The following is a 27868-nucleotide window of genomic DNA, read 5'->3' as shown; positions in this document are numbered from 1 at the left end:
TCTCCTCTTCAGAAGCCCTCTCAACTCTTTGGCATGCATATATGTTCTTCTTCTTCTTCTTCTCCTTTTCAATATTAACTTCTCAAGTTTCACGTGGTTATTTCCTAAAGATGCTGCTACATGCACCAAAGGAGTGGACTGAAGGAGTACTGTACTGTCGTTTTTTTTATTAAAAAAAAAAAAAACAGACACACGATTCGGTACACTCATTCGGCCCGTTTAACATTATTCATTTTCTAAGTAATGGGCGCTTCCAAGTACACAGAATGGTGTAGCGATGAATTGTGGACTTGTACACCATCATTCGGTGTACCCAGCTAGCATTTTTCTTTCCTAATTTATGGGTGCAGGCGCAGTACTCATTTGGCATCCAAAGTGATTTTCATCTCAAAAACCTATAAAGAAAAAAAAAAAAAAGAAAAAGAAAAAGAAAAAGGCTTTTGACTTCCTATATATCCATTTTAACCTTGCAATTTTTCTTGGAATCTCGTTTTGTTAGAAACCATCGTTTCTTTTTTCTTCTTTTAAACAAGAAATATTTCTTGGAATCTATACTGAAAATATGAAAATGTCGAGAACAATTAATGGGATTTTGGTGGTACGAACAACGTTGGGCTATTGAGAACATTCACAGGACTGACCCTAAAACAACTAATGGGGGTCAAAGCTCCGAGTCCACAAATCCTATTTATTTCAACAAGGCCCAACCAAAGTCCTGATTATGAATAGCCATACGCAGATTTAAGACTAATTAAAGCTTCTCATAAATCATATTGTATCTGTCCCAATATGGAACTCCAGTCTGATATATATATATATATATATATATATACACACACACACACATAAATGTATGAAACTTCACAGTCCAGCCAAATAACGTAGAAAAGAGAAAGACACAACTCAGTTTCAACTGCATGTTTTACTTTCTGATTAAAAATAGCTATTATGGAGTCACTAATTGTTGTCATCTAGTATCAAAATATTAGAGCTAAAAAAAACCATTAGGGAGCAAATTATCTACATCAGAGCAAAGATTAACAACTTCCAGAACATTGTACTTGTATTTTTACATTTCAGCTTGTCTTCAGGAAAAGTAAAGGTCAAGGTAAGTTAATGCGTTCATCTTTTGCCTAGTATGCCAAAATCAGTTCGTCAATCATTGGCTCAGGGCCGGATGGCCCTTTGCGAGATTTGTTGGGTTGCCTCAGGGTTGAAAAGGATATCTTTGATAACCTGAATGGCAAAGAAAGATAGAATTTGTTAAGTACATAATATTTGTGAAACAAAACGCCTGCCAACTGTTAAATTTCATACAGAGAAGGCATGAATGCTAAAAAAGCTGCAAGGATCAGTCACCTGTGACATTAAACCATGAACCTGCTCCACAGTTATCTTTGCACTATCACGAGTAATCTTTGCAAGTTGAGGTTCTTCCTGCAATTAATACAGGATCAAGATTATATGCGCGCGCGCGCACACACACAGGGTTGTTGCAGGAGGGTAACACAGAGGTGATAGTTGATCACCAGCTTACAAACTGAAAAAAGAGGATGTAATTTAAAGCAAATCTGCCCCTAACACCAAATTTCCAAGAAGATTACATGGGCCTGCACCATTCACCTGTGTGTACCGGAAAACTTTTGAATCTTTGGTTTTTATTTGTATCAAATCTAATCTGTAGAAAAAGTTCAATTAGGTATACCCCCTACACCTAATGTGTATTTAACACCAAAACGCAACGAAGAAACAATGCTCTCCCTCTACAACAAATGCAATGTACACTCAATTTTCACCCAACTAACTTCAATTATTTCAGGCATATAGATCATGAGAATGTCCCCAGTATATGGGACATATACAAGAGCATCACCTACTGGGCATTTCAGGATCCATTCAAGTAACATTAAAATTTGTTTACGATAAAAAAAAGGATCCTGAAATGCCCCATGACTCAAGGCTAAGCAATGATTTGAACGACATTCCACTTCATGTGAACAAGGGAACGGAATTGATGCTCATCTTCCAATAAACAAAAGTATATTACGATTTTTAATGCAAGATAAGTAAGCTGACCTCTTTCTTCCTTGGAGGGGGTGCTATTAGTGACCCAAAGCGGGGGTGAGCTAGTTGGTTCTCCGCCTGCTCCAGCTTTTCAGCTGCGCCGTACAGACGGCCTTAATTAGTTTAATCTTCACAATTACTCTAGTCAACCACAACAAGTAATTTGAAATAAAACTGAAGAAACTTGTATGGCTCAAGAAGAAGGAATTACCTAGATCTGAGATTTGTCCTGCAACATAGTCGCCATTTCCTAATAAAGGTGAAGACGAAAGAGTATTCACCCAATACTTGTTCCATAGCAGATCCAAGAGGTGGCAATCAAGAGAAGACTTAAAATAAGTGATATCCAAAGAATAATACTGCAAAAACACATTCAAATGGCATTAATACAATGCCGAACAGCAAGTTTCCTAAGGAGCTGGAGACAATCAAAGGTTAACCTGTTTACAGTGTACACCAAAGTCTTCAATCTTATTCAGAGGGATGGTCTGATACTCGGAGACTGGCTCATTTGGAGGCTTATATCCTTCTGGATATGTCCTGAATGCCCCAATCTCAACTTTTCCAGCAGAAACAGTTCTTGTTGGATCTATAACAACTGCCAAAAAAGGTTCCTGATATTGCTGGTTTAGCATTTGTGTCGAAACATCGATTCCCGAAAGCCAGCATCCATAGCCAGGATGAGAATGGTACCACCCAACAACATTCTCCAACCGCCCTGCCTGCACCATCAACATATACTGTAAGAGAACTCACCCCAGATGGTATAAAATACTACCGGCTGAGTCGGTAAAGACCAAATAACAATCCATTCTAGTGGAGGTAGACGGTGTGCCAAGACAACTAAGATAGAAGTTTCAAGGATGCCCAATTCAGAGATGAAATTCAATCTCTATAAATTTAAACGATGAAATGGCAGTAAATTAAACACAAGAAACTCTCGTAAGATATAACGTGACTTGGAAAGTAACAAAATATTTCTTGTAATAAGTTTAAGAAAGGAATTCAATTTCCATAAGCAAATATTATAGTCAGCACTCAATCAGGTTTTTAAAATCCTTTACAGGACACGAATGCAAAGAAGTGGAAACGCATACACGCGAACTGCTTCTTGTTAAGCATCAGCTTAGAGCTAGGTTATATGTGTAAATAGAAATAAAAACTTTAAAGAGGTCATGTTTGGATACTGTCGTCTAATTTTATTATTATAATTTTTCTAAATTTTCACACAAAATATAATAAAATTCAACTTTTAAATTTAAAAATAATAATAATATTAAAAAAATCATATTTTAATAATATTTTATTTCACATTCATCTAAAATCATTTCATTCCATCTCACCAACGAAACGGGATCTAAAAAGACTCACTAGCGTAAGCGCAGTCAAACGATAGCTGCGGTACCAGATTGAGGCTTCTTTTCCCTTCCTTCCTTCTATGTCAGCTCATCAATCAGACATAATGCCTAAATAAATAGATTTTTTTTCGAAAAACTGATTTAAAATAAAAATTTGGCAGACACCACTAGATTTCTCATACGTCAGATTCTACTAACCCACAATGCAGCATTCTTAAATCCCCAAAATAACTCCTAGGGTTATTATCTAAACGCTAGGGTTTATGCTTCGTCATTTAAAGGAAGGAGAGAGAGAGAGAGATAGACCATTTTGTTAGTCTGAGAATAATCGACCATATACTCGTAGGCATCGGCCTGGGCATTAACCCTAGTCTCCGTGCCTTCGACGGGCAAGGCAAAGGCGTCCATAACGATAATGGCGTCGCCATCGGTTTTCCCCTGCATGAGGCCCATGACTTCGATGGTTCCACCGGAGCGCGCGTGGACCACCATCTTCAGTAGCGCCAGGGCGGAGATCTTCACGCGCTTGAAGTAGTGGGGGTCGTTCGCCCACGGCTTCTCCTGCTGGACGTTGACCTGCGCGGCCTCGTCGTGGTAGAATATGGCGTCGGAGGCTGGGTCCGGGTCCGTCGTCGCGGTGTCCATGGGGAGTATGTTGTTCTCCAGCTCCCAGGTCTTTTGCGCCATGCCTATTAGGGAAGACGAAGAAGCAGCAGCAGCAGAAAAGGAATCCATGGCGATTTGTGTTTCCAGTTTCACTACACTGAATTCGATGAAAGTGTGAAAGTGGACCGGCCGCTTGCGATAGTTAGGTGGACGTCCATACATACGATCAAACTATGCTCGTAAAGGAAATTAACTAATATTTTCAGGAGTATGTAAGAACTTTACATTGGTTCTCCATAAATTTTTTTATAATTTAATTAAAAAGTATATTTCTTAAAATTATTTCTTAAATTTTATTTATCTTTTAAAAATATTCTATATCTCATTTTTATCTTTATTTTTATTCTATTAAATAATATTTCTTTATTTTTTCTTTATTATTTTTTTCTCTCACTTCTATTTATAATCTTAACTACTAATTATTTTGTTTTATTATCTTCTTTCTTTTCAAATATCATATTCTACTAAATATCTATACGATTTTGACTACCGAATACAATATTATTTTTCAAACTGAAATCTGTATTATAAAAATAGTAATTTTTTTTAATATGTGCATTTTCTAACGGTAACATTTTGAATGCCTACCTCTGACGGTAACATCTTAAACTCATGCCTCAAACGGTAATATTTTTTATCTTTTCTTTAACGGTAACTTTTTTTTGTTTTCTCTCAAACGATAACATTTTTTGTCCTATATATAACGGTAACTTTTTTCTTTATAAAAAGCATTTTGTTTGCATTCACATTCTCACAAACTCAAGTCTTATTTCATCTAAAGAATCGAAATTCAACAATCTCCTCTGATATCTCACTCTCTTCATCAAATAGCTCGTACATTCTTTTGCAAATTGCTCGCATACTTATCATCTGAAGATGAGTTGGATATTGTTCTGAATGATGAGGCCGATGGACAATCATCGAGGCATCATGCTAATCGCCAACATCGTAAGTTTATTCGACGTGATCATATTCAAGGGCACAAGCGCATATTACGCGATTATTTCGCAGAAAATCCAGTATATCCTTCGAATTTATTTTGAAAGAGATTTTGGATTAGCCGTCCCCTATTTTTCCGTATTCTAAATGAGGTAGATTCTTACGAGCCGTACTTCGTCCAGATAAGAGATAATGCAGGAAGACTCGGTTTATCTTCTATGCAAAAGATAACCGTAGCACTTATAATGCTGACGTATGAGATTATTAGAGATTTTATGGATGAATGAATACATACATATTGGTGAAAGCACCGCAATGAAGTCTTAAAAAAATATCTAAGACAATAGTAAGTGTTTTTTCAGATGAATATTTGCAGTCTTCAAATGCCAATGATATTGCTCAATTGCTTGCAGTTGGTGAACAAAGGGATTCCCAGGAATGCTGTGAAGCATTGACTGCATGTATTGGAAGTGGAAAAATTGTCCTGCAGGTTGGAAATGTATGTACTTCGGCCACATTTGTGAACCAACTATTATTTTAGAAGCAATTATTTCGTATGATCTCTGGATATGACATGCATTTTTTGGTATGCTCGGTTCACATAACGACATTAATGTGCTAGAGAGATCTTATATTTTCACGGAACTTACCCAAGGGCGTACTCCTCCAGTCAATTACACAATTAATGACAACCACTACGAGATGGGGTATTACCTTGCGGATGGTATTTATCCCAAAGTGGCGAACTTTTGTCAAGACGATTCCATCATCACAAGGGAATTAGAAAAAAAAAAAATCGTGAAAGCACAATAATCCGCACGAAAAAATGTCGAGTGTGCATTCAGGTTACTTCAACAATGATTTGGAATCTTTCGTGGATCTTCCCGAATGTTCAAAATCAAAAAACTAACAAATATAATGAAGACATGTATTATTCTACATAATATGATCATTGAATATGAGTGTGATGATAGTCAGGAATCGAACATTGAGTATGATCAACTTGATGATGAAGTCCCCGAACTATCACGCAATCATAAAACTGAGCTTACGGATTTCATCCAACGTTATCATAATATTAGAGACACCTCAGCACATTATCAGCTACAAACAGATCTAATTGAACATCAGTGACTATTATATTCCCAACAGTAGACATGTCGCATAATTATTTGGTATTTCTTTCATGTTATAGTGACTATATTTGAGTTAATCAAGTTTCAATTCGTATTTCCTTTATGTTAGTATAAGATATTTTTTTTAAATTAAATTTTCATTCGTATTTCGTTCATGTTATTAGTGAATATATTTGAGGTAATCTGTAATAGTTTTTGTAATTGTAAAAGGTAGTTTCCTTGTTTCAAAATATCAATTTACACAATCTAAATTAAAAATTAAATTGTCTTAGTATCAATAAATAAAGAAATAAATTGTCTTAATATTGTCATCCATCAATATCTGAAACAAAAAATAAATAAAGAAATAAATTTTTTTACATAAAAAATTCAATCAAAATGTCCTGCATCATTGCGTCTCGACATGATGTCCCTCTGCAGTTGCTCGAAATATAATTGTTGCAGTCCTGGCATGGCACTCACATCCATCATCATAATGCGTTGATCTGCTTTCTTCTTGGCGATATCTAAATTCTCCGCCTCCAATCTCAATCTTTTGTCCTCTTGACGGATTTTAACTCTTTTTCCTTCTCATTTTTCATCTTCTCGGCCTCCAACCTCAGTCTTTCATCTTCGAGACGGATGAAATTTAGCTCTATTTCATTGTCGTACTTCATCTTTTCGGCCTTGAGACGAAAATACTCTTTCTCCCTGAGCATGTGACTCTTCTAAAAGCGTATACTTCAGCTTGCTGAGCCTAACAATCTCCTGTGCTAACGAGACTTGGGCCTTTCATTTTCCTTTTTTAGTTTTCCTTCCCATTGGTCGGTCCACTTCGACCACTTCATTATCTACCACATTATCCGCCTCTAGATAAAAAACTGAATCCACCGTAGCGCCCGAACATCGAGTCGGGATTAGGGATGGGGACATCATCTTCCTTCGCTTTGGATTTGGATTTGTGAAACGCCAAATCCATTTAGGTTGGTCCTTTAACAGGTGTCAACAATGCTCGAATTGGAATGAGCATTTCTCTAGCGATGCGTACATAACCGTTGCCTTGTCAAACTTGCATGGAAACACAAAAGTTTATGTTAAACCAATGTATAAAAAAATTAAATATTTATAAAACAAGTAAGAGTGTGGATATTTTACCTTGTCTTGCTCGGTCATGCCACTTTGATTCAACCCTTTAACTTGCTCTAGTTTCGCACAAAATTTGTTTGTGACCTTTTGAATAACCGACCATCGATGTATTAAAGACTTGATGGTCCGATCATTTGTGGTTTCTTTAAATTGCTGGAAGTATTCAAAAAAAATTTTCCAAAGTTGAGAGTGTTTTTGGTTTGTTCACTGGACGGCATCAAGGCTACAATTAAGCCATGCGGAGACAAGTAACTTGTCTTCCTCGGGGGTGAAGTTCGCACCCCTAACTGATTTCCTAATACTGATAAGATTGTTATGGGGTAGGGGTGGAGAGTCATCAATAATCATTGGAGAGTTTCTACTTTGCCCATCGTAAGTGGGATCCAGTTGAGGATCTTCACTCAAGAGGTTGGTGAAGTACGTATGTCCAGGGTCTTGTGAATCCATCTCTAAAAATGCATTGAAATGTTAGACACTTAAGTATAAAAGTTTGGGGTTTTTCCAAGAGCCGGCTCAGGAACCAAATGGTGACATCTATGAAATTTGGACACCCTTTCATGGCTGCAACAATCGATTGCCACTACTTGTTGGTTGTCCGGGTTACCTAGCCATTGAGGAAATGACCATAAATTTCACGTATCTCCACCAGACTTTGTCATCATCACATCCGATGGGATTTAATTTACACTTAATTTTTTTATCACAACATAACTTTCTCAAACAATGACACAGCAAAAAAGCAATCGAACAAAACTGACCAATTCACATATTCACACAAAACAACAACCAAACAACAATGCAAATCACAATAATGTTAAATAAGAGCATTTCCATCAGGTTCCTTCATATCAAATTTATAAATAAATGGGGCTCAGAATGGTGGAAATATTGACATCATGCATAAGCAAGGAGCCATTCACATTTAATGGTTGCAAAACCCCACCCGAACGTCCATTGACTTTTATGGAAAGTACCAAAAACTATAATATAACAATCCGGGTGAAGATTACCCCACCATATCAATAGGGTCCTATTAATACTTGTGAATTAACCGCATCACTAGAACACCATCATCACAACCTAATAACAGCCTCATCTCCCGAGAGATACGAAACACTGTAAAGGACCCAATAAAACAACAAATTAATGAATGGATAACCACAAATAATGATAAATCACATTCCATAACCACAAACTCTACCAAAATGGTCTCAAAACCAATAACTCCACAAATTCCATAACCACAAACTCCACCAAATTCTCTTCAAAACCAAAAATCACACCTATTCCATAACCACAAACTCCACCAAATTATCCTCAAAACCAAAAACCCCACACATTCCATAGCCACAAACTTCACCAAATTTTTCTCAAAACCAAAAACCCATAAAATTGTGTGATTTTTTTTTTTTTTAAATTCTCGACATTTCAACAGCCAACAGTCAACACAGCAATGAGAGAAACATAGTAATTAAAAAAAAAAAATTTCATAACTTTCTCGGTAGTCAAACAACTCTAGAGAGCCAAAATAATATAGAGAAATCAATAGCAATGCATGTCATAAAAATGAGAATCGATTTCCTCAACAAAGCCCAAAAACTCAATCTAAACGAGAGTGACTATAAAAAAAAATTGCAAATCAAACAGTAGACAATTCCATAGTATTTCTCGGCAGCCAAACAACGAAGAGAGCCAAAATAATACAGAAAAATCAATGGCAACACAATAATAAAAATGAGAAGCAGTTTCCTCTAACAAAGTCCAAAATCATAAACTGAATCTAAGTGAGAAAAATCAAAACAAAATGCAAATCAGTGAAAGTGAGTCATAACTTTATCGGCAGCCAAATAGCGAAGACATCACCGAGCCAGAGACAGAGTTGAAGACCTTGTATGCTTACCTTGATCATGGCGTCGGGAGGAAGAAAAATAGGAAGAGAGAAACATAGAAGGATAGAGATATTCCAAGAAAATGAGGGAAAATGAGGGAAGAAAGAAATAATTTTGATTTTGAAGAAATCGAAGTAAAAAACTTACAAAAATTGCCGATGAATGTATGTACTGCGTTCATTGGTGTTGCGAGGAAGGGGCCAACCGATGGAGAGGGTTTTCTCAGGACGAAGAAGCATCCGAATGGCGATACAGATATATAGTAGTTTCCCATATATGGGAAACAACTGTAGATACCGTATAAACAAATCGCAAAATGAAAATTGGGATAGAGATCATTTTTCTCCAAAACTCTAAAATAATTTCCAAATTATAGAAATAGGGGAGAGATGCATAACTGAATGAAGATTCTCTAAGAAATTAATTTTAGGCTGGATTCGGAAATTATTATTAGGGGTGTAAATTCAAACTGGAAAACCGGACCGGACCGGACCGGTTTAACCGGTTTTTAAAACGTAAAAACCGGCCGGTTCCGGTTCTTGAATTTTTTGGACCGGACCGGTTGATTAAAAAAAATAAAAAATAATATTTTTATATATAAGTTTTATACAAAATATTTTATATATATTAAATATTAATATATATAAGTTTTATATATAATGTATAATTATAAATTTTTATGTGAAATTTTATATATAACATATATATTCATATATGAAATAATTTCTTATTATAATTTATAAATTATTACATAAAATGTTAATACTAAATCACTAAAAGTTTATAACTAATACTAATATATAACTTATAACTATACCAATAGTCTAATATTAATACTATTATATAGTCTAATATATTAATAAAAGTATAAAACAGTTTTTTTAAATCAATTTTTTTTTTATAAACAAATTTTTAATGGCAAATTGTGAAATTTATATTTTAAAAAAATCAGAAAATCGGACCGGAAACGGGTAAAACTGGAAGTACCGGTTTAGGAGGGTAACCGGTGCGTAATCGGTTTTAAAAAATACAAAATCGATACATACCAATTCAGTCTTAAATTTTATTCAAAATCGAACCGGACCGAATCGATTACACCCCTAATTATTATCACGTCTTATTTGTCTTGTCTTGTCTTTATAAATTTTTTGCTCCACAAGTGGGCTATTGACTAGGCCCATCTTCGTTGATGGAAGCAAGTGGGCTATTGACTATTCAGTGGAGGAAATGATCGGTGCACGGATAGTCCTATACGGAATGTGCACGGGACGTACACAATTTTTACTCATCATTATTATATAATAAGATATGTACATGCTAGTACTATTAGTTACAAATTATTAAATTGGTAGCTAAAAAAACACGAGACTCGTTACATTATTAAATTGAGTTGAGTTAAGTTTAGATAATAAAATATTATTTTTTAATATTATTATTATTTTAAAATTTAAAAAAGTTAAATTATTTATTATATTTTGTATTAAAATTTAAAAAAATTATAATAATAAATTAAAATGAGTTAAGATAGATTTAAGAAGCAAACGAAGCGGTTAAAAGTTACCATGTCAACAACGTAATGTATATATCAATAATCAGACTTGTAAGTGGATCTTTTCAACACATATATGATATACATAATATATTTTCATAACATATTTCACAATAATATTATAATATAAAAGTATATATTTTTATAAAATAATGTTATTTTCATAAATTATTTTATAAAAATATCATTCATTTAAAACATAAATGTATAAAATATTATAAAAAATTCATGAGTAAATTATTTTCCTTTTTTAATATAAATCTATGATCAAGACCGTTCTTCCCATATTTCATGCCCGGAGGCAAGTAATTTTGAAACTCCACTTCCTAGCTTCAGAGCTTCCTTCTGAGTTTTGGTTAATATTCGGCTGATATAATTTCGAATAACCTAAAGGAAAAAGGTCTAAATCGGTCAGTTGTAAATTTAATTTTGACACCAACCGATAGAAATCCGCCGCATAGAATGTGTACAACCTAAAATTTACATCTCACATGTACATGATTTCATTCTTTTTTTTTTTCCATCTTTTCCCACTCTCTGTCTCCACCCTACGCTTGCAACCCCATCTCTCTCTCTCCATCATATCCTCCACTAAAGGATTTTAGCCATTACTTGAGATGAAGATGAAAATGATTTCTGTATGATCAAGGGATTGAAAATAGAGATGGGTATCCTAATATATCAGAATTGCATCTCGGCGGCGGCGGTAGTAATGGTGGAGGTGGGGGGAGAAATGGGGCCTCGTTGTCTTCCCCAATCCTTGACCCTTCTGAAGTTTATGTAGCCTCCGGCGGCCGAGGACTGCTTGGAGGTTCAAGCTATGGTAATCCAATAAATTGAAGCGTTTTCTTTCTCCGAGAATAAGGTAGTCGATCTAGGGACTGGGAAGGAATGCAGCTCTTCTTCTTCTTCATCTTCTTCTTTCCACTTTTTTATATGTTTTGCAAAAACTGAGCAGGACGATGTGTGGGAGAGAGAGAGCGCAACGGGTGCGGGGTGAGGAGGAGAGAGAGGAAAAGTGATGGAAAAAATAAAATAGTGTGATCATCTGTATCTGATTTATTGTATTTTTAAGTACAACCCATATGTGGTAGTATCTTATTCGTGGGTGTAAAAGAAAATTTGCCACCTGACCGGCTGGGAGTGTCTCTCTAATCTAAATGAATAGGTAGCAGCAATGTGAGTAATATATATGCGAATATTTAAGCGATCAAAGAAACCGAAGTGCTAGTAATATTGACTTCATAGACTTTACAAACTCATATATATGTCACAAATTTATAAAAAGCTAAAATGAAAAGATAAAGTACTCTTTTTATTGAAAAAATACAAACTTTAATTTGGGGAAACTGGAGATTTTTCTATTTAAGAACTAGCTATTTGTATTTCATATTTGGTCATGAGCGGGGTAGAATCCTTGTACCAATAAGAATTACTTCCTGATCCACTTCTTGTTGTTGAGTCATGATCCGAACCAGCAGTACTGCTAGTTTCTGGAGGTGGCTTGATCGCTACTGAATACAAATAATGAAATGGTTTTGGAGGCTGCATGATCTCCACTCCTCCCTCCAACATCTTCACCACCACACTCATCGGCGGCCGAGCCTCTGGCGAGTCCTGAACACACCACAAAGCAACCATAGCCATTCTTATTGCTTTCTCCCTATCCTTCTCTCCAATTCCACAAGTCACAGTCATTGCTTCTAACTCATTTTTCTCATGCTCTTCCCAAACTTGTTTTGGGAACCAATCTAGGCTATGATCAGGACTAGCAGTACCAGTGTTCCTCCTCCTCCCAACTATCTCAAACAATACCATCCCAAAGCTATAAACATCACATTTATGTGTTATTGGATGATTCTTCAACATAAACTCCGGTGCCGAGTATCCTGGAGTCCCCCTATACCCCGAGACACTGACATGGGTTCCATCCCTGTTACAAAGCTTTGCAAGCCCAAAATCTGCAACTTTAGGGGAGAAGTTTGCATCGACAAGAATATTACCGGGCTTAATATCATAATGAATGATTCTTGGTTGGCATTCCTCGTGCAAGTAAGCAATACCTTTGGCTGTCCCAACTGCAATTTCATGCAATTTTTCCCATTCAATTTCTTGTTTAGAACCAAACAAGTACTTGTCTAATGACCCATTGTCCATGTACTCAAAGACAAGGGCGCTCATGAATTGGTCGTGGCAAAAGCCATAAAGTCTGACCAAATTTATGTGGCATGTTCTACTAATTGTTCCCACTTCTGCCATGAATTGATCCTCGGCCGTTGATCTGGCTTGACTTCTATTCAGGACCTTCACTGCAATCTCTACCCCATTAGGAAACTGTCCTTTGTACACTAACCCGAAGCCTCCAGCACCCAATATTGTGGAATAATCTTTTGTGAAATTGCATAGTTGCTGAGCTGTGAATCTAACTGGCTTCTCTCTTGCCACTTCTTGGAGGAACTTCTCCATTGTTGGTGCATCAACCTCCCAAACAGGAACCTGCACGTTGTTGGCCGGTGGAGCGACTATCGTCTGTAAATCCGTTATGAAGTGGGACAAGTGCTCTCTTTTACATTTCTTTGCAATATACAAAGAAATACCGCCAATAACTGCTAGTGTTAACAAGCTCATCACTACAGCTGCAATTTAATGCCATCCCATACAGATAGATCAGTGAGATAATAGTCCGTCTAAGTCGATATATTATAAAGACCTAAAAAATAATTGTTCTGTGTCCCCCATTAATTAATGCACAGCTAGACTAATATATATGAGAACTTACAGACGGCTATTATCACATCGAAGTTTGGCCCAGACGGAATGGAGTCTGACTCGGACTGAGACGATGGAAACGTAGACATTCTGGACAAACAAGATTAGACTTTAGACATGCATGGCAAGGAAGGTGAGAAATATATATATATATATATATATATATATATATTTATATGATAATTCAGGACTCCTGTGCTATATAAAAGCAAGCAACATTAATTAATATAGACAGGAGAAGATTCGGATACATATAAATAATAAGCTACTTGATGTTTGTCCAGGGAGACCGATCGATCGTTAATTTCTACTTTCTTTGTTCATTTATTAATTCCTTCGGTTGGCTCTATATATACCTTAAGTACTCGAAGTCGAAGATAATAGGTGGGTTTGGATAGGTAGTTTACATGAAAATAACTCATTTAGAGTTGTGCCATACAATAATAGTTTTGGATATTCAAATATAATATTTTATCTCTTAAATTTTAAAAACATTTACTTAAATGAATAATAAATAAATAGTATAACACAGTAAAAACTAATATGAACAGTGTATAAACAGTATATAATGTTATAAACAGTGCACAATTTGGATACTCTATAAAACAGTAGGACCCACCCCTTTTATCAAATCCCAAAAGGTCAAAACTATCACATCTCATCTCACTATCCAAACTAGGGCTATACATGAACCGCTGGAACCGGCCGTAAACTGATTAGACCGACCGCCGGAGCACGGAACCGGCAAAGAATCGGTTGGCGGTCGAGAGGAATTGAAGGAAAACCGATATCGACGGTTCGACGCCGGTTTGAATCCCTGGAAAACTGCTGAACCTGCCGATTCAGTTTATTTATATATTTTTCTTAATATATGTATATAAAACGGCGTCGTTTCACTTATAATGAGTGAAACGACGTCGTTGTAAATCTTGAAAGTTAAAAAAAAAAAATTCTAATAGAACGACAGTGCCGTTTTAAGATGAATTAATAACCCCTCACGCCCCTCTTCTTCTTCCCCGCTTCATCTTCTTCCTCTCTAGCCTCTGCAACTTTCTTCTTCTTCCATGGCACCGACGGCGAGACACTTCTTCAGTCTTCCTCAGTTCTTCCTCCTTCACAGAAGACGTCGTCGGTGGACCGAAGACCGCACCAATGCATGTCGAGATCAATATGATCAGTTTTCTCTCCCCAAACCCTCAGTTTCGGCCGGTTCAACAGACCCATGGCAAATGTCGGTAGTGTCTCGATTTTACGCCGAAACCGACACCGAACCCATTAGTGTACAGCCCTAATCCAAACATACACTTTTTACAAATTATTTCATTTTATCTTAACTTAAAAAATATTATTACTATTTAAAATATATTATCTCATCTTATCTTAACTGTCCATCTATTCCTACCAAAGCATATATATCTAGCTAATACGATATATATAAACCCTATCTAGTTAGCCCTTTGAATTTCATAAACATAAACTGACCATGATGAGTATAGCGGGTGAGTAGGCTTACGCTTTTTGAGAACTGTACTGTTTTCGGCTCGTAACTAGATCTTGCGGATGGACTCTTGATTACCCGGGTGAGGCATACATGCACCAGGCTCTCGCTGCAGCACTCCAACCTTAATTTCTTCAACTATATATGACTATATAAGAAGAAACTATATAAGAAGTGCTCCCCTTAAATAATTGCGAGAGTGAGAGGGAGAGAGAGAGAGGCTACAAGGTACAGGGAAGGCGACGACGAAATATCATTGAATGCACCCACCGGCAACCAGTCACCACTGACTCACCAGCTCCCTGGAAGAAGCTGCCAATATTATCAAAGCGCGTGGACTACTTTTGATTGACTAGAAGAAAATTATTTATTTATATCTAATTAATTTTAATAAAAAATTATTTATAATTAAAATAAATCTATTTTAATTATAAATAATTTTTTATCGTAATTAAATGATCACAAAAATTTATTTTTCTTGTAGTGATGTGTCTGTTACGATTGAAAATTTATATTTATTTGTATTTGTTTTTATAATTATTCTTATTTTATCTAATTTAATTATTATAATTTTTTTAAATTTTTATAAAAAATAAAATAAATAATTTAACTTTTTAAATCTTAAAAAAAATAATTTTAATAAAATATATTTTCATAAAATTTTATTCAATTTTTAATTTTTATTTCATAAATCTCATCTCATTTATAAAAATAAACAAAGACTTAATTAAGGTTGAATTTTAACAAAACATTTAAGGAAAATACTATTTTTACATAAATTTTTTACCAAAAATTTCTACCAAATTGTATTTTATTTTATTTTATTTAAAGATTAAAGAAGTATTTTTAAATTAATTTATGATTTTTTTATATTTTTTAATAATATTTAAAGTAATTTGTGACGTATATCTGCGTGGAATATTTGTTAACAAGGGGAAATATATGAAACTTTTGCGGAGAGATTTTTTCCAAGTTTTGACTCTATTAATCCGTAGTTTTTTTTAGTTGACTGAGGCTCTTCATTGAGTAGTGGAGTGTTGAGGACAATGTGTTCAGTAATGCATCGATCCAAGGAAAGTCCAAATCACATCTGGGCCCATACTCTAGAGGTCTTGAACTTTTCTACCTCCTAATCAATTTGAGATCCTATTTGTGTCTTACCCCATATGATAATAAGAGGATAAGGTAGTCAGATGGACGTCCACAAATACGATCAAACTATTCTCGTAAATGAAATTAACTAATATTTTCAGAAGTCTATAAGAAATTAATTTTAAGAAACTTTCAAAATTTTAGGAGCTTCGGGCCTTCAGCTTAGGCCCATCTTCGTTGACGGAATCGAGTGGGCTATATAAAAATACAATTCATTTAAAACATAAAAATGTCGTGCGTAAATTATTTTTCTTTTTTAATATAAATCTATGATCAAGACGGGTCCTCCAATAGCTCTTCATATTTCATGCCCGAAGGCAAGTAATTTTGAAACTCCGGCCACTTCCTAGAGCTTCCTTTTGAGTTTTGGTTAATATTCGGCTGATATAATTTCAAATAATCTAAATGAATAGGTAGCAGAAATGTGAGTAATATATATATATATATATATATATATATATGCGAATGTTAAAGCAATCAAAGAAACCGAAGTGCTAGTAATATTGACTTCATAGACTTTACAAACTCATATATACGTCACAAATTTATAAAAAGCTAAAATGAAAAGATAAAAACTTTTTCTATTTTTATTGAAAAAAGACGAGCTTTAATTTGGGGAAACCGGAGATTTTTCTATTTAAGAACTAGCTATCTGTATTTCATATTTGGTTATGAGTGGGCCGATAGAATCCTTGTACCGATAAGAATTACTTCCTGATCCGGTAATTCTTGTTGTTGAGTCATGATCCAAACCAGCAGTACTAGTTTCTGGAAGTGGCTTAATCGCTACTGAATACAAATAATGAAATGGTTTTGGAGGCTGCATGATCTCCACTCCTCCCTCCAACATCTTCACCACCACACTCATCGGCGGCCGAGCCTCTGGCGAGTCTTGAACACACCACAAAGCAACCATAGCCATTCTTATTGCTTTCTCCCTATCCTTCTCTCCAATTCCACAAGCCACAGTCATTGCTTCTAACTCATTTTTCTCATGCTCTTCCCAAACTTGTTTTGGGAACCAATCTAGGCTATGATCAGGACTAGCAGTACCAGTGTTCCTCCTCCTCCCAACTATCTCAAACAATACCATCCCAAAGCTATAAACATCACATTTATGTGTTATTGGATGATTCTTCAACATAAACTCCGGTGCCGAGTATCCTGGAGTCCCCCGATACCCCGAGACACTAACATGGGTTTCATCCCTGCTACAAGGCTTTGCAAGCCCAAAATCTGCAACTTTAGGGGAGAAGTTTGTATCGACAAGAATATTTCCGGGCTTGATATCATAATGAACGATTCTTTGTTGGCATTCCTCGTGCAAGTAAGCAATACCTTTGGCTGTCCCAACTGCAATTTCATGCAATTTTTCCCATTCAATTTCTTGTTTAGAACCAAACAAGTACTTGTCTAATGACCCATTGTCCATGCACTCAAAGACAAGGGCGCTCATGAATTGGTCATGGCAAAAGCCATAAAGTCTGACCAAATTTATGTGGCATGTTCTACTAATTGTTCCCACTTCTGCCATGAATTGATCCTCGGCCGTTGATCTGGCTTGACTTCTATTCAGGACCTTCACTGCAATCTCCACCCCATTAGGAAACTGTCCTTTGTACACTACCCCGAAGCCTCCGGCACCCAATATTGTGGAATAATCTTTTGTGAAATTGCATAGTTGCTGATCTGTGAATCTAACTGGCTTCTCTCTTGCCACTTGTTGGAGGAACTTCTCCATTGTTGGTGAAATATCAACCTCCCAAACTGGAACCTGCACGTTGTTGGCTGGTGGAGCGACTATCGTCCGTAAATCTGTTCTGATGTGAGACAAGTGCTCTCTTTTAAATTTCTTCGCAATATACAAAGAAATACCTCCAATAACTGCTAGTACTGTTAACAAGCTCATCACTACAGCTGCAATTTAATGCCATCCCATACAGATAGAGTGAGATAATAGTTCGTCTAAGTCGATATATAAAGGCCTAAAAAATAATTGTTCTGTGCCCCATTAATTAATGCACAGCTAGACTAATATATGAGAACTTACAGACGGCTATTATCACATCGAAGTTTGGCCCAGACGGAATGGAGTCTGGCTCAGACTGAGACGATGGAACCGTAGACATTCTGGACAAACAAGATTAGACTTTAGACATGCATGGCAAGGAAGGTGAGAAATATATATATATATATATATATATGATCATTCAGGACTCCTGTGCTATATATATAAAAGCAAGCAACATTGATTAATATAGACAGGAGAAGATTCGGATACATATAAATAATAAGCAACTTGGATGTTTGTCCAAGGAGACCGATCGATCGTTAATTTCTATGAATACTTTCTTTGTTCATTTATTAATTCCTTCGGTTGGCTCTATACCTTAAGTACTCGAAGTCGAAGATATTAAAGCATATATATCTAGCTAGTCATTATGATATATATATATATATATAAACCCTATCTAGCTAGCCCTTTGATCAATTTCATAAACACAAACTGATCATGATGAGTATAGCGGGTGAGTAGGCTTACGCTTTTTGAGAACAGTACTGTTTTCGGCTCCTAATTAGACCTTGCGGATGGAATGATCTTGATTACCCAGGTAAGGCATGCCGCATGCATGCACCGGGCTCTAGCTGCAGCACCCCAAACTTAATTTCTTCAACTATATATAAGAAGAGGGGCTCCCCTTACATAAAATGCGAGAGAGAGAGAGAGACAGAGTGGGAGACAGAGTGGGAGAGAGAGAGGCTACAAGGCCCTGGGAAGTCGACGACTAAGGGCCCGTTTATTTTCAGAGATGAGATGAGTTGAGATTAAAATTAAAAAATTAAATAAAATATTGTTAAAATATATTTTTTAATATTATTGTTGTTTTAGAATTTGAAAAAATTGAATTGTTTATTTTATTTTATGTAAAAATTTAAGAAAGTTGTAATGATGAGATAAATATCATAGAATGCACCTAGCCACCTACTACTAACCAGTCACCTCCCTGGAAGAATCTGGCACCTACTACTAACCAGTCACCTCCTGGAAGAAGCTGCGCCTCTGTTTTCCAAGCACATGGACTAGTTTTGCTTGAGTTATACTTGACTTTTCCGATTAAAAATTTTCATTTATTTTTATTTTTCAAATCACTCTCATATATATTCTATTATCTAATTTAATCATTATAATTTTTTTAAATTTTTACATAAAATAAAATAAATAATTTAATTTTTTAAATTATAAAATTATAAAATAAAAATAATATTAATAAAATATATTTTAATAATATTTTATTTAATTTTCAATTATAATTTTTATCTAAATTTATATCGTAACATTTATAAAAACAAATTAGAACTTAATCAAGTTAAAAATTTAAAGAAGTTTGATCCCATACAGCGGGCTTGACATCTGATGGAATGAGACGTGCTTGTAGCTTAGTTCGTACGTAGGATATCATTTTTTTTTTCATGAGCACGAGGTATTTATTACATATATAGAGTGTTTTAAGGTATTTTGTAGCAGTAGTTATCGTTACAATATAGAGTGTTGTTTATTGAATAGAATTCATTGATTATTTTATTTTATTTTCACGATCAACTCTTGGAGCTAGCTAGCTTGGAAGGTTATCTCTGTTATTTTCTTTAAAAAAAATTTAAAACTATGCAATTATTTTATAAATCGGTATAGATACCAGAATTAATTAAGGAATCGTGAAGATTAAATAATTATACTGTTCTTTCTTTTATACTAATTTCGATCAAAATACAAATCCGTAAATGACACGTAGCTGTTATGGCCAGCTGGAGCGTGGTGGCCAGAGATCACTTCGATTTTATCCATGCGACTATTCTCCTCTTTATGGGCTGCGTTGGACTGTGTTGAGACTTGAAGGCTCTACCTCCGCCAGTTTATTGGATGAGATTTGTGAGTTGGAGACTTGGAGTAAGGTGAAGAGAGATATTTTTATTTTCTGATGATGATTCTGTGCCGCCATTGCGCTTCAATCAAAAGGTTATTGTTGCCAACGTAACAATATATAAATGCTTGAGATGAAAGAAATTCACAAAGCAGTTTAGGGGGGGGAAAAAAAAACAAATTGGGCTAAACGGGCCCGAGGCCCACGATATTCAGTGAGCCCGTACAAATGGAAGCGCTTGCGTGTCTTGGCGTCGGGTCGAGTCGAGTATGGGGCGGATGATATTCCTTCCTAGTCACCGTTTCAGCGAACAAATTACGAGCCGTCTTCATAGTCTTTCGTTTCAATAAACCCTAGTCCTCTCTCTCTCTCTCTCTCGTTCGTTTGCTTGTATTATCTGGAACCGGGGATCGAATCGTAGAGAATGACTGGGCTAACCTGCAACTCCTGCAACAAAGAGTTCGCGGACGATGTGGAGCAAAAGCTACATTACAAGTCCGAATGGCACCGCTACAATCTTAAGCGCAAGGTGTCCCTCTTCTCTTCGTACTTACACCTTTGATTGATCTCCTCGTGTGTATGTTGGTTCTAGAGATTGGATAACCAAGGAATTAAATAACTTAAACTGTATCCATTGGACCATTATAGATCAAAATTTTAGAGAGACTTATACGAATCATATGTTTTTATTGAGCCGAGGGATTTGGTCGCCTCAATTTCAGATAAGGACTTCTAGTCTTCTACCTTATTTCCCTTGATATTCCTTGTTAATCAAATATGGATTCGAAAATCTGATATTAGTTATGCTTCTTGTGTATAAATGTTTCTCCAATTGTGTGTTCTTCTGGTATAGATACTGAGTCCTACTTTGATTTATGTTACACGATTCTGTAAATTATTCCGTCACGATGTAGTTGGACTGGAAATGTGTCTTGATTTGTGCAGTTAGAGAGAGTTTTCTTCTCAAAGAGAAGTTAGCTTGAATCCAGAAGCCTGATTTTTTTATTCGACAGAAAATATCTGCGTGGAATATTTGTTAACAGGGGGAAATATATGAAACTTTTGCGGAGAGATTTTTTTCAAGTTTTAACTCTATTAATCCGTAGTTTTTTTTAATTGACTGAGGCTCTTTATAGAATAGTGGAGTGTTGATGGACAATGTGTTCAGTAATGCATCGATCCAAGGAAAGTCCAAACCACATCTGGGCCCATACTCTAGAGGGCTTGAACTTCTACCTCCTAAGCAATTTGAGATCCTATTTGTGTCATACCCCATATGATAAGAGGATAAGGTAGGTAGTGTATGGGATCCCACATTGCTTAGGAATGAAAAGTTATTGCTCTATATAATGTTTCAATGGGGCTCCAATTGTATAATTGACTAGTCATTTTTTAGTATAGGTCATGTAGTTTGAGTCTTCCATTGAGGCGTTACAATTTGTCACCTTCCTATATACAATGTGGGATATTATTAATAATAGTTTTAATGGAATTGGGCTAGGTGAGCTGGAGAGTTTAATGAGATAATGAGCTTGCGTCGTCTATTTGATTGTTTGAGGATTCCAAGATGTCAAGATGTGGGATCGTAATGTGCTGTTTCCAGTTTTTTTTTTTCTTTTTTTTTTTTTTTTTTTTTGTGAGGGGGGGTGGGGTGGGGGTGTTTCTACCCCATGCAAAAGACAACTGCAGTTCCAAGCAGAGTTGATGATGTTTGAATTGTATAAGTTTAATGCCAGACCAATTTTAGCCATTAGATCTCGGATAGTCTTTGATTCTTAGTTAGTGGCATTATTGTAATGACAGACCTGTTTGATCTGTTAAGCTAAAATCAGTAAAAAAAAAAATTTTGATAAGTAAGAATCTTTATTGAATCGAATGAAACTAGGCGAAGCCCACGTACACAAGAAGTATACAAAATGAGGCACCTAATTACATTCTAGAAAGCTGAAAAGAAAACAAAAACTCATGAACATTCCCTTCATTTAGTACAATAGCAGAAAACCACTGAAAAAGAGAAAACACAAAGAAATTTAATTGTTTCTTCTCCTTTTTTGGAAAAAAAAGGTCGCTGGGGTTCCTGGAGTGACTGAAGCACTATTTCTAGGTAGACAAGCTGTGCTTGCTCAAGAGAGAGGCCGGTCAAACGAAACACCTATGCTTTACAGTTGTGGTCTTTGTGGGAAAGGATATAGAAGTTCCAAGGCTCATGCTCAGCATCTAAAATCTCGAAGTCACATAATGCGGGTGTCTGAAGGAACAAGCCATGAAGAAGATAAGGCAATAATTAAGCCACTCTCCCGTCGCGTTGTGAGTAAACCACCCCAACAAGTAGACGATGAAGAAAGTGAAGATGAGTGGGAGGAGGTAGATCCTGAAGAAGACTTGGTTGGTGAGGCAACAAAGTCTTTAACTGAATTGAATGTACATGAACATGCCACCTATGTTGATATGGATGATGACGAGGATGGCAGTGATGAGTATGAGGAATTGGATCCATCTTCTTGTTTTATGTGTGATCTAGAGCATGGTACCATAGAGAACTGCATGGTTCACATGCATAAGCAGCATGGGTTCTTCATTCCAGATATCGAGTATCTGAAGGATCCAAAAGGGCTCCTTACTTATCTTGGGCTTAAGGTACAGAAACATATGCTACGTTCTTTCTTCATAGAAATCCTTATTATTAATTCTTTGTAGTTAGAATTTGATTTCGTGTCATCCACTCTCTCTCTCTCTCTCTCTCTCTCTCTCTTGCCAGGTTAAGAGAGATTTCATGTGTCTGTACTGCAATGAGCGCTGTCACCCTTTTAACAGTTTGGAAGCAGTTAGGAAGCATATGGTGGCAAAAAGTCATTGCAGAGTACATTATGGCGATGGTGATGAGGAGGAGGAAGCAGAGTTGGAAGAATTCTATGATTATAGCAGCAGGTTTTTGTTATTTTGGATGACTTGGGTTTATGATGATACCTTTAGACCTTTTATTTGGTAGCATTATTCTAGTCTATCCGTTGATATTTCCTAGCTTAACGGCTTCTTTTGGCTCTCTCTTGCTCTCTCTCTCTCTCCTGGTCACAGTTATGTGGATGGGGATGGCAAGCAACTGGTTGCATCGAGTGATATGGACAACACAGTAGAACTTGGGATTGGTGGAGCTGAGCTCATTATAACCAGAAGATCTGAAAAGGGTATATCAACTAAAAGCATTGGTTCCCGGGAATATTTACGTTACTATCGTCAGAAACCACGCCCTTCACCTATGAACAATGCAGCTATTACCGCGGCACTGGCATCGAGGTCTGCTTTGGATCCCATTACGTCTGCCATTTTATCTGTTCAGAAACACAATGCTTTCTCTTCAGCAGCGAAGTAAAAAAGAAACGAAATCGTATGGTGCTTATGCAATTGTATGTTGATTTCAGGTACAGGAGCATGGGATTGGCTACTGTGCAGTCAAGAGAGCAGATGGTGAGGATGAAAGTGATGAAGCAAATGAATAGATCAGGAGTGGAGGCCATGCGCACGAAGATTGGGATGAAGAGCAACGTCATTCGGAACCTGCCTAACAATGTCCCGCACTAGTAGTTCTACACTATACCTATAATACCTTCCGTTGTTACTTATTAAAAAAAAAAAATTATACCTTCTGGTTTTTGGAAGGCATATGTGATGGTAGCCCGAATTCCGTTGAAGTAAGTATCCTATAACTTTGCACAGTTCTCAATCCCTCAGATATAGTTTCTAGTATAGCATATGCATCCCGCGAGCATCTGGGATTTGCATGTTACAAAAAGTCATTTTGAGCTGAGCTAAAATAGAAAAAGAAAAAATAAGTCAACCAATGTTATGTTAAGGGGATGTTTGGAAACAATTTCTACCTCATCTTATCTTATTTTCTTCTCAAACATCATTCAAACAAGGACAATGGTAGAGTACCTACCAAATGTACATACCAGTAAGTTTTTTTATTTATTTTTAAGCATTTTTAAATATTTTTAATCATTAAGGAAAAAAAATTTAATAATAGTCACTTTCTTAATTATTAAAAAATAAATAAAAATATGAGTGGGCACATTTGGTGGGTATATTTGGTAGTCATACTATCACTATCATTTTCCTTCAAACACAAATATTTTAAAACTAATCATTACAATTTTTTAAAATTAATTATTACAAATTTTTCAAATTTTCAAACAAAAAATAATTCAATTTTTTCAAATCTCAAAATAAAAATAATATTAAAATATTATATTTTAACAATATTTTATCTTTATAATATTTTTTATTCAATTTTTTATCTCTCATTTTGCAAAACCCAATAAATACTTAACTTAAACAATCTCACTGTTATTCACAAATCATCTTATTATTATTTATAAAATTTTCATCTCAACTCATTTCCCAATAATCCCTTAATCTATGTTCTCTAAGTATTAGAGTAGATAAAATAGACAATAGATTTAGGTCCCGTTTGGATTGAGAAGCGATCTAAACTCATCTCATCTCATTTCATTTCATCATTATAACTTTTTCAAATTTTCACACAAAATAAAATAAACAATTTGATTTTTTCAAATCTCAAAATAATAATAATATTAAAAAATAATATTTTATTCAACTTTTAACTTTCATTTCAATTTATTATTCAAACCTTATCTTAAATTTCGGTACAATATTTTTTGTTTAACCCTTAACAGTGATCTTTTTAAAGTTAGGTTTTTTTTTTTTTATTCAAATTGAGTTTTCTTTTTCAGATTTTCTACTTCTTTTAACATATTCTTGAAATTTTAAAAGATTTTATTTTTTAACTTTCTTAAAACTTCCTAACTCATAGCGACCAATCTAATCAATCTTAAAATAGGAAAGAGTAGCCAAAAACATATGGCATGACATAACATCCAAATCTCTAAAATAGAGGGCTTGAATAAAAAAGGAAAATAAAATGAAAGAGTAGAAAATTCAACCAAATAGTCTTGATTACAATTTAATTTAAAAACAAAACACTTGATCTTAACTAAATTTATATTCAGTGCATTAATAGTGGCCTAGCCATTTTTTAGCAAAAAATTAACTAGAAAATTCTTTTTTTTTTTTTAATTTAGCTAGCAACTTTTCAACATCAAATAATAAACTTTTTATCTATCAATATTCTATTAAAATATTTATTTTGGTCTTTTCATTTATTTTAGTGCTAATGGTAATTGAAATATTTATTCGTTATTAAAAATGGCACATTAATTTTCCAATGTTTATATTATTCTAATGGATATAATTTTCTAACGGTTTTTTTTTACAACAGTCATATTTTTCTAACGGATATATTTTTCCAACTATAAAACATAACATTTCCTAAAAAAAAATTTCACTTCAACTCAAGTTTCTCTGTGAAATTATTATTTTTTTCATTTTCTCTCAATGGATTGCTTGTTTTTTCACAAGATGACACTTATTTATTCAAATTTTGACAAAGAATTTGAGATAGCAAGCAATTTGTTCTAGAAGAAGAAGGATCAAGCTCACGTGGTTATTCTAAAAAATCACGTAGATTCATCAGGTGTGATTGATTGCAAGCTTACCAAAATCTTTTTCGCGATTATTTTGCTGATTTTCCAATCTATCCTCACAAATACTTTCGAATGAGTCATTCTCTTTTTCTTTATATTTAAACTACGGTAGAAGTTCATGAATCTTATTTTTTCCAAAGACGAGATGGTTCTGGATGACTTGATTTTTCTTCCTTTCAAAAGATGCATGTGGTGTCACAACCGATTTTATGGATGGATACTTGAAGATTGGAGAGGCTACCGCATTAAGGAGCTTAAATTTTTTTGTCAAAGTAGTTATTTCAATTTTTTTTATGAATAGTACTTTAGGAAATCTAACAATGATTGCATTGCTAGATTGCTCGCAGTTAGTGAGAAACGTAGATTTCTAGGTATGTTAGGGAGCATCGATTATATGCACTAGAAGTGAAAAAACTGCCCAACTACTTGGCATGGTATGTACTTTGATCATATCCATAAACCAACAATTGCTTTAGAAGTAATGTCTTCTTACGATCTATGGATTTGACATGTTTTTTTTTATTACTTGGGTCTCATAATTATATAAATGTATTTGATAGATCATTTATATTTTCTGACATTACTCAATGGCGTACTTCGGCTATCTATTACATAATTAATGGTCATAACTATGCGATGTGATACTATCTTGTTGATGACATTTATCCACAATGAGCAACATTGGTTAAAACCATCTCAGCTCTTCAAGAAAACAAGAAAAAATACTTTGCTACAGTCCAAAAGTCTGCAAGGAAGGATGTGGACATTGTGGAACGTGATTTTAATGTGCTTCAAGCACAATTTGCTATAGTTTATGAACTTGCACGGTGTTTTCATAGACCGGATGCCTCTTTCTCAACCATCATTCTGAAAATAGATATATCCATATGCAATCTAAATGAAACGAATCCTTTTATCAAACAAGAAGTTGGGATCTTTTGATCCCTAATTCACGTGCCTCGTCTCAGTTATCTCCCTTTCTTTAATATTTTTTGCGTTCATTAATTTTCCACTCTCTGTTACAGAACCAAACTCAAAGTCAATCAGAAATAAAATAGTGGTGAGAGTCCTTGACTCCTTATGGCTGACCCATGAACAACCCAACTTTCCTCCTCTAGATCCCAACCAAATCCACTTGATTTGCATCAAACTTTGTGAGGTTCCAGATCAACAACCCAAATCCTCCAACCCAAATCAACAACCAAAATCGAAATGCAGTCCTGAAAAAAAAGAACCAAAAAAGAAAAAAACGACGGTGTTCATGGAGGTCGACGGTGGCAGATGAGGAGTTCGGTGAGATATGTTGCTTTGTTTTGTGAAGAAAAAGCTGAGAAGCGCATGAATAATGGTCTCAAGCGGGAAGAATATATTATTGTGAAAAAATGATTTGACCAGCAATTTTGGCTGGCTACATTTGGCTAGTCAAAAATGTTGGGAGTTAAATTAAGCAAGCTAGCCAAATCTTGGCTAAATTTTATCTATATCTAGTTCACTACTAATGCTCTTAAAAGCTAGACAAATTTTTATGGCAGACTTTCTGAGTTTAGCGAGAATTTTGACAATTTCGCTGCTGAAGAATCTTTGGCATAGACGGGCATCTATTAGAGTTGAATATGCTAACAGCGAAAGGCATATAAAATGGAATGATACCATAGAAGACTTCTTGCGCTTAACCACCACAAATAGGCAATTTATTTATCACCTGAAATGACATTTAGCTCCTCATCCAGTTTTTTGGGTCAAATTCTGGACTTAATGAACGGCAATTTACTGAAACCTGCTCGAATGATACCTTCAATATTCCTCACACGGCTACAAATCCTTAGTCAAAATAGCATTCAGTCATATGCATATGCTTTACCACAAGTTTCTGAGTATTTAACTTTCTCCAAACAAGAAGAATGCTTTATGTATATGTCTTATAGACCACACATGCATCGATAATTCACATTCCAACTTACATTATTCCTCTAAATAGAAATTACACACAGAAGGAAATACTTCAAAGTTGGCCAAAGATCAAGACGTTTTTGTTTTTGTTTTTGTTTCGGCTTTTGTATGTAATTTATCTTTTGGAGTGCGGATGAGGCAGGCAAAACTTAAGATAAAATGGCCAATATTAGCCATGCCGAGGTTGGTCAGATAATACTTTACATAGTTATTATACTTTCTCCCCATCCATCAGAACTAGAGAGAGAGAGAGAGATGAAGTTTACCGAAGCAGTCATAACATAACCAGATG

General features: G+C 35.2%; 3 protein-coding genes and 1 pseudogene across 5 annotated transcripts; 1 reads left to right on the top strand and 3 right to left on the bottom strand.

The window, feature by feature from the left end:
- Positions 1 to 903: 903 nt before the first annotated feature.
- On the bottom strand, positions 904 to 4276 carry LOC109002790 (annotated as a pseudogene).
- Positions 4277 to 11944: 7668 nt separating this feature from the next.
- On the bottom strand, positions 11945 to 15206 carry LOC109002788 (rust resistance kinase Lr10-like). 3 transcript variants are annotated; one of them, XM_035692997.1, is made up of 3 exons: positions 15009 to 15205; positions 13506 to 13585; positions 11945 to 13362 (listed from the first exon to the last, which is right to left on the bottom strand). In XM_035692997.1, exons 2-3 carry the CDS (start codon positions 13582 to 13584, stop codon positions 12092 to 12094), a joined length of 1350 nt encoding a protein of 449 aa, XP_035548890.1. In that variant the 5' UTR covers position 13585; positions 15009 to 15205; the 3' UTR covers positions 11945 to 12091. The 3 variants fall into 3 exon arrangements, with proteins under 3 accessions (XP_035548890.1, XP_035548891.1, XP_018836229.1); XM_035692998.1 differs by lacking the exon at positions 15009 to 15205 and adding an exon at positions 14115 to 14416; XM_018980684.2 differs by lacking the exon at positions 13506 to 13585 and having other exon boundaries at positions 15009 to 15206.
- A 1558-nt stretch (positions 15207 to 16764) lies between these two features.
- LOC118343689 (rust resistance kinase Lr10-like) lies at positions 16765 to 17947 on the bottom strand. Its single transcript, XM_035693470.1, has one exon. It carries the CDS (start codon positions 17884 to 17886, stop codon positions 16783 to 16785), a length of 1104 nt encoding a protein of 367 aa, XP_035549363.1. The 5' UTR covers positions 17887 to 17947; the 3' UTR covers positions 16765 to 16782.
- Positions 17948 to 20353: 2406 nt separating this feature from the next.
- LOC108984629 (cytoplasmic 60S subunit biogenesis factor REI1 homolog 1-like) lies at positions 20354 to 23778 on the top strand. The gene is made up of 5 exons (XM_018956653.2): positions 20354 to 20594; positions 22130 to 22702; positions 22824 to 22993; positions 23141 to 23359; positions 23485 to 23778. The coding sequence occupies exons 1-5, from the start codon at positions 20490 to 20492 to the stop codon at positions 23642 to 23644; spliced, it is 1227 nt and encodes a 408-aa protein (XP_018812198.2). The 5' UTR covers positions 20354 to 20489; the 3' UTR covers positions 23645 to 23778.
- The last annotated feature ends 4090 nt before the right edge of the window (positions 23779 to 27868 follow it).

The sequence above is a fragment of the Juglans regia genome, chromosome 8, assembly GCF_001411555.2.
Source record: "Juglans regia cultivar Chandler chromosome 8, Walnut 2.0, whole genome shotgun sequence".
Lineage (NCBI taxonomy): Eukaryota > Viridiplantae > Streptophyta > Magnoliopsida > Fagales > Juglandaceae > Juglans > Juglans regia.
The sequence above is the reverse complement of the archived record's forward strand: the minus strand, read 5'-3'. Positions and strand labels throughout refer to the sequence as shown.

What these genes read in the sequence shown, in the direction of transcription:
- LOC109002788 (XM_035692997.1), bottom strand. Translation starts at nt 13,584, where the DNA reads ATGTCTACGTTTCCATCGTCTCAGTCCGAGTCAGACTCCATTCCGTCT. An exon ending in CGATGTGATAATAGCCGTCT is followed by an intron (nt 13,363 to 13,505) that starts GTAAGTTCTCAT and finishes ATTAAATTGCAG; the next exon opens with CTGTAGTGATGAGCTTGTTA.
- LOC118343689 (XM_035693470.1), bottom strand. Translation starts at nt 17,886, where the DNA reads ATGGAGAAGTTCCTCCAACAAGTGGCAAGAGAGAAGCCAGTTAGATTC.
- LOC108984629 (XM_018956653.2), top strand. Translation starts at nt 20,490, where the DNA reads ATGACTGGGCTAACCTGCAACTCCTGCAACAAAGAGTTCGCGGACGAT. An exon ending in TTACTTATCTTGGGCTTAAG is followed by an intron (nt 22,703 to 22,823) that starts GTACAGAAACAT and finishes CTCTCTTGCCAG; the next exon opens with GTTAAGAGAGATTTCATGTG. An exon ending in ACCGCGGCACTGGCATCGAG is followed by an intron (nt 23,360 to 23,484) that starts GTCTGCTTTGGA and finishes TGTTGATTTCAG; the next exon opens with GTACAGGAGCATGGGATTGG.